The sequence below is a fragment of the Parasteatoda tepidariorum genome, chromosome 6, assembly GCF_043381705.1.
Source record: "Parasteatoda tepidariorum isolate YZ-2023 chromosome 6, CAS_Ptep_4.0, whole genome shotgun sequence".
Taxonomy (NCBI): Eukaryota; Metazoa; Arthropoda; class Arachnida; order Araneae; family Theridiidae; genus Parasteatoda; species Parasteatoda tepidariorum.
Genome location: NC_092209.1, coordinates 68,622,993 through 68,628,360, shown reverse-complemented (window position 1 = coordinate 68,628,360; position 5,368 = coordinate 68,622,993). Strand labels below are relative to the sequence as shown.

At 31.7% G+C, this 5,368-nt stretch overlaps 1 protein-coding gene across 1 annotated transcript in view; it reads left to right on the top strand.

Annotated features, from left to right (window-relative positions):
* The first annotated feature begins 211 nt into the window (after positions 1–211).
* Positions 212–5,368, top strand: part of LOC122271444 (lysosomal acid phosphatase-like) — a 10,200-nt gene continuing 5,043 nt past the window's right edge. The window contains exons 1-3 of the mRNA XM_043052705.2: positions 212–398; positions 1,987–2,082; positions 4,462–4,542. Of these exons, the coding sequence (XP_042908639.1) occupies positions 288–398; positions 1,987–2,082; positions 4,462–4,542 (288 nt within the window). The 5' untranslated portion in view covers positions 212–287. The remainder of the gene's footprint in view (positions 399–1,986; positions 2,083–4,461; positions 4,543–5,368) is intronic.

Sequence of the window (5,368 nt, the reverse complement as noted above, 5' to 3'; positions counted from 1 at the left end):
AAACTGAAGAACGATTATGAATCATGTGTAGTGAGGAAGAATTTAAAGCTATTAAGGAAGTTGTTAAAATAATCTTACTTATAGACATAAATGTCACATAGAGGAAATAACATACATATCAATTTTAAAGATATGTATGTTATATCCTATGAAGTACTAAATTTTGGAATGTAATTACTTATATACTTTTATGGTACCTTATCTATATCTATATGGCCATAAGAGAACTAGATATAAACCACAAAATTTTTTTCGTTCGTTTCAGTCGTTAATACTAACAGAAGAAAATGAACGCCACCTCCTGGCTTAGTAAAAATGTATTTATTGTGGTACTGGTCACTCTGGTCAACTTAATTAAAGCGGCAAATAATAATTATAAACTGGAGTTTGTTCAGTTGGTAAGCGTATATTTTTATCTCATGCTTAAATTTATTTTATAAACTGATAGTTAGTGGCCAATTTAATTATAGACTATACAGATATAGCTAAGGACTGGTTTCAAGGGTTTTATTAAATATTATAAATTTAAAAGTATTCTTTTTGTGTCAATAGCAAAAATAACAGAAACAGAAATAGAGTCACGAGGTTTATCTATTTATATTGAAATTCCAAATAGACTATCTAACATTAGTCAATTAAACCCATGGTTTTACTTCATAGAACTTTCTATCGAAATATAAAGGTTGCCCAAATTAAAAGAGGATACGTGGGATTGCGTCAGAATGCAGAGCCACAGAATAGGGATAACAAAACATACGGCGAAACAGTGAAAGCTATTTGTGGTTGAGGAAATTGATCCAAAGGTAAGTCGTGCTATCCACGGATGAGCCCAGACCGGAAAAGGGAATGATTTCTTGATCTCAGGCTATTATTTCAAATTTTTGTCGGGAGGTATTGGAACACCCGTCGTACAGTCCGGATTTGTCTTTCTGTGACTTTTACATCTCTGAGCCGTTTAAGAGACCATTATAAGAAAGACGTCCCCATTTGGACGACGAATTGAAAGAAGCTGTGCAGATCTTCCTCCAGAATCAACTAAAATCAGCTACAGCGACAGCACAGATCTGTTACCTGAACGATGGGACCTGTGTTACTATACCCATAACGATTATTTTTGTTTTCTTATAAAGGAATTATTTTCATTCAACCTGTACACTTTTTATTTGAGAAACTTGGATTTCAAAATGAATGTCATTGCTTTTCACCATACAACCGTAGTACAATCGCAGTCGAAAAAAATAATTTTCCCTTAGTTGAAACAAATTCCTTTTTTAATGCTCGAGCACTACTATGATGCTTATTTACTTGATAATAAAATATCAGGATTTTTTTTTGTTTATTTTTAACATAAAGTATCCCAGAAATTTTAGCAAACGAATTCATCCATCAAGAATATTCTTTTTGAAGAATAAAAATACGCGTGGAGAAAAAATAATTCTTTTGCAGATGATGTATACAACTGATAAATGAGAGCACGTAAGGCAGATGATAAGATTTTTCGTTTTTGACATCAAATAACAGAGCTTAACGCTCGAATAAAATATAACATTGCTAGATATAACTTTTCAAAAACAAAATTTATATTTTGATTTATCTTATGATAACTTTGAAATTCATTCAAGAAAACTTTAGAAATTTTTAGATATTTGATGACTAGATTTGATTATATAGTTCACCAAATCAAACTTTTATTTTGAATAATTTTTTTTTCAAGTTTCTAAAATTTTTGTTTCAATCTTATTTTTTAATTATTCTTATTTTTTTAATTTTTTTAAAACTCGGGGATTTTAGCAACTCATCTTACGTAAGCAAGTATCGCTTAAATCTTACCTGCCATCTTGCTAGCGAAAATAGGCAAATCACGAACTTCTTCCCCCTTTCGGTGTTTAGATCTAAGAGAAAGCAGATAATTTATAAAGTAACGTTAAGCTAATTTCAATTATTTCGATTTATTTATAGTTTCTTTTTATTATACAACATTTATAGATGTATCGACATGGTGATCGAGCTCCAGAACAGCTTTATCCAACAGATCCTAATCCAGCATCTTCCTGGCCATTGGGCTTAGGATCTTTAACCCAAGTGAGTTGTCAATAATATATTTCATGCAATAGAAAAACTGGAGTTTCAATTGCACAATGCTCCCTTCATTCTTTATGTAGTTAATTGGTTTCAAATCAAGCGGAGTTATGAAACTTGACAAGAAGGAGCAATTTTTTTAATAAACTTTTTTTCATCGGATTTGGAAGTTTCTACACTAAAACTATGAAAAGTAGCTAAAATGAGGAGAATTAACGAATGTATACTTGGTAGTCTTATGTTAATTTTACTTTTTGCGTGATTTACCACATCCGTCGAATTAATTAAACTTAACTACTTTGTTTTAACACAATTGTGATCTCATTTAAAGTAAAGAATTTCCGCTACAGTCTGTTGTGGACCAGGGGATTATGGAGAATAAGGCCTCACGATTCCGTGATAAACGTGATGATTTTGGTAATGTGGTAAGCACTGGACACAAGCCGACTTTACTTCCCTGACAAATTGGAACCCATCGATTTGAAACTGGATGAGCTTCAAGCCGCCACTGGGCATCGAGCCCCAGCTCTTCACAATGACAGATCAGTGCCTTAGCCAGTGAGCCATTGTGGCTCATGAGCTCATTTATTAATTTTAATATTTATATACATTTTTATATAACTATTAAAATTAATTAATTTTAATAGTTACAATTTAATTCGCAGATACTACTTAATAAATTTAGGAAATTTTTGTGTCTATCTTTCAAAGGATAAATACTTACGATTTAGTAAGTGAAAAGTTAATCATTGGATTATTAGTTAGTCAAAATAAAATATATTTCTTATAGTACATCGTAAAATTGTATCGAAACATCAAAAGAACTATGATTGTTCACATGGTGCTTAAAAATGCTACGTTGTTGGTTTTTCTGCTCTAACACTCTAACTTAAAACAACTGAGAATTCCATTTCAGATAGATAGCTCTATAATCTCTACTATTCATATTAATAACATGTTTTTTCAGAGAATGCATTAATGAAAAATATTGTAATATATGTATGTGAAAGATTGTTAATCCATGATCCGTCTACCACTGAGGATATTTCACGTCAGCACTGTGGTTGGTGCAAGCCGGATGCGGAATTCGTATCGACCAGCCGTTGCCGGGATCGAATCTCGGTTCACCTCATTGGAAGACGAACGCTCTATCCCCTGAGCCATCGCTGCTCTCAAATGATGTACTATGATATTGTACTAATAATGTACTGCGATACTGCGCTAATGCAACAAGGCTAAAATAAGGCAAGTACAAAACAAGTACGGAAATGGCTATACTAAAGTTTTCCTTCGATAAATAATAACCTCAGTGTATAAGCGCCAAAAAATAACAAGGAGGAAGGTTCTTGTTTATAGAAGTGTCTTAAATACATGGTGTCATCAATTGGTATTTAGACAATGAAGAAGGATCTTTTCTTGTTTATAGAGTCCCCCCCCCCCAAAAAAAAACTTGTCAATTTTTGTAATTTATTTGTGCTTTATACACGTTGTTGTTGTTCTTTTATCTTCGTCTACGTAGCATAAAGTAAATCCGATCCTCCCTTTTGAATGCAAAATCTTATTCCTCGGTATGACAAATGTTGTGATTAAGGTGGTTCTTGTGTATAAAAGTAGCTAAAAGATTGTTGTATCTTTTGCAATAAATCTTTTCCGGTAATTTTGTTCCGGTAATTTGGGGGGGGGGGCGTGTATATTCGGAGATGTAATCTAATGTTTAAGAGGAGAAAACAAAAATCGTAATCGATGTCTTACAAAGCTGGAATGAAAGGTGGGATTTACTACCTTGATAGTCAGAGGATGCTCAAATTGAGGAGGTTATTAAAATCAGAATGAAGAAAGAAACGGCAAAATTAAAATGATTATCAAAACGAGGAAAGAAATAGCAAATATTAGAAATTTTTTTAAGTACAATCCAGCAATTAATTGTTCTGTTGAACTCGTATCACGCTTTCCTTCATGGTGATTCGTCAAACTTTAATAACATTTTTGTCTTTTTTTATGCTTTATTAATTTGTAATCAAGTAGTGGATATGTAGTTTTTACTTCATTTTTGACAAGCATTCTGATTTTATGTATTAATGACAATGATAAGAAAATTCCTTGAATGGCTATGTGGTATGACCCTTTCAATTATTTTCTAAAGAAATGATTCTATTTTGAAACAGCGATATAAATTTTGTGTTTAGGTGTCATAAATAAAGGTCAATGAAAGCACACAAAACAGACAATTAAATTACTAATGGCAGAGATCTGAGAAAGTTTGTTAAAGGCATTTTTTGTATTGTTTATTATTACTAAATTCTTATAAATAGTTTTTTTTCTGTATAGTATTTTTAATGCTTTTTTACGATTTTTTAATATTAAATTTTATTTCCATCTCAGCTTGGTAAAAGAGAACATTATCTATTGGGCAAACTTTTCCGACAAATGTATCAAGGTTTCTTCACTACCAAGCCAACTGAGGTAATTTATTTAATTTCTGACCTTTTATACTTTTTTGACATTTTTATTACAGCCATTAGCAATATAAATAGCTTTTGCATGTTGATTTTTGTAATGTAAGGAATAAAATCTAATCTTGAACTTAAATTGTTTCTCATTTAAGATGTTTATTTATTAACATCTTCAGGTCTGATATATTTTGACTAGGCACGGCCTTGAAATTGATTTAAACTGGCAGATGAATTTATATATCCCTGGTTCAAAACAAAAACGACACTTCTGCACTCACTTCTCATTGAAATAACATGAGAAATGAGTGCCGAAGTGTCGTTTTGAACCAGCGATATGATCTTAAGTATTCATTTCTGCTAAAAAATATTTTCATATCGCTTACAGTGCTGGGAAAACTTGTAGAACCTTATGAAATTTAAATCAATCTTGAGTAAGTAAGTCACCATTCTTTGCTTTTTCCAAGTTGTAGGTACCTCGTATTTGTCAGGGTGCACAAGTGTGTACCTCGGGTTTAAGTTTTGAAGAGGTTAAAGATAAAATGAAACATATGAACAGTGAGTCCGAAATGTATGAAAAAGTTCAAATATAATAAAGTATAAAATCGAATGTAATAAATAAAAGAAAGCACCGGACAAAGCATCTAAAAATACACATGTAAGAAAATGTCATAAGATGCATTCAATGTTATCTCCCTTCTTTCCTTTCAGTGGTGTTGGGGGCAATTTCACACACTTAAATTAGAATCCCGATTTTCTATTACAAAGTGGGATTTAACACAGAAAATTATACCAAAATTTCTCTATCAAGGTTTTCCATTTTGTTTAGATCTAAGAGA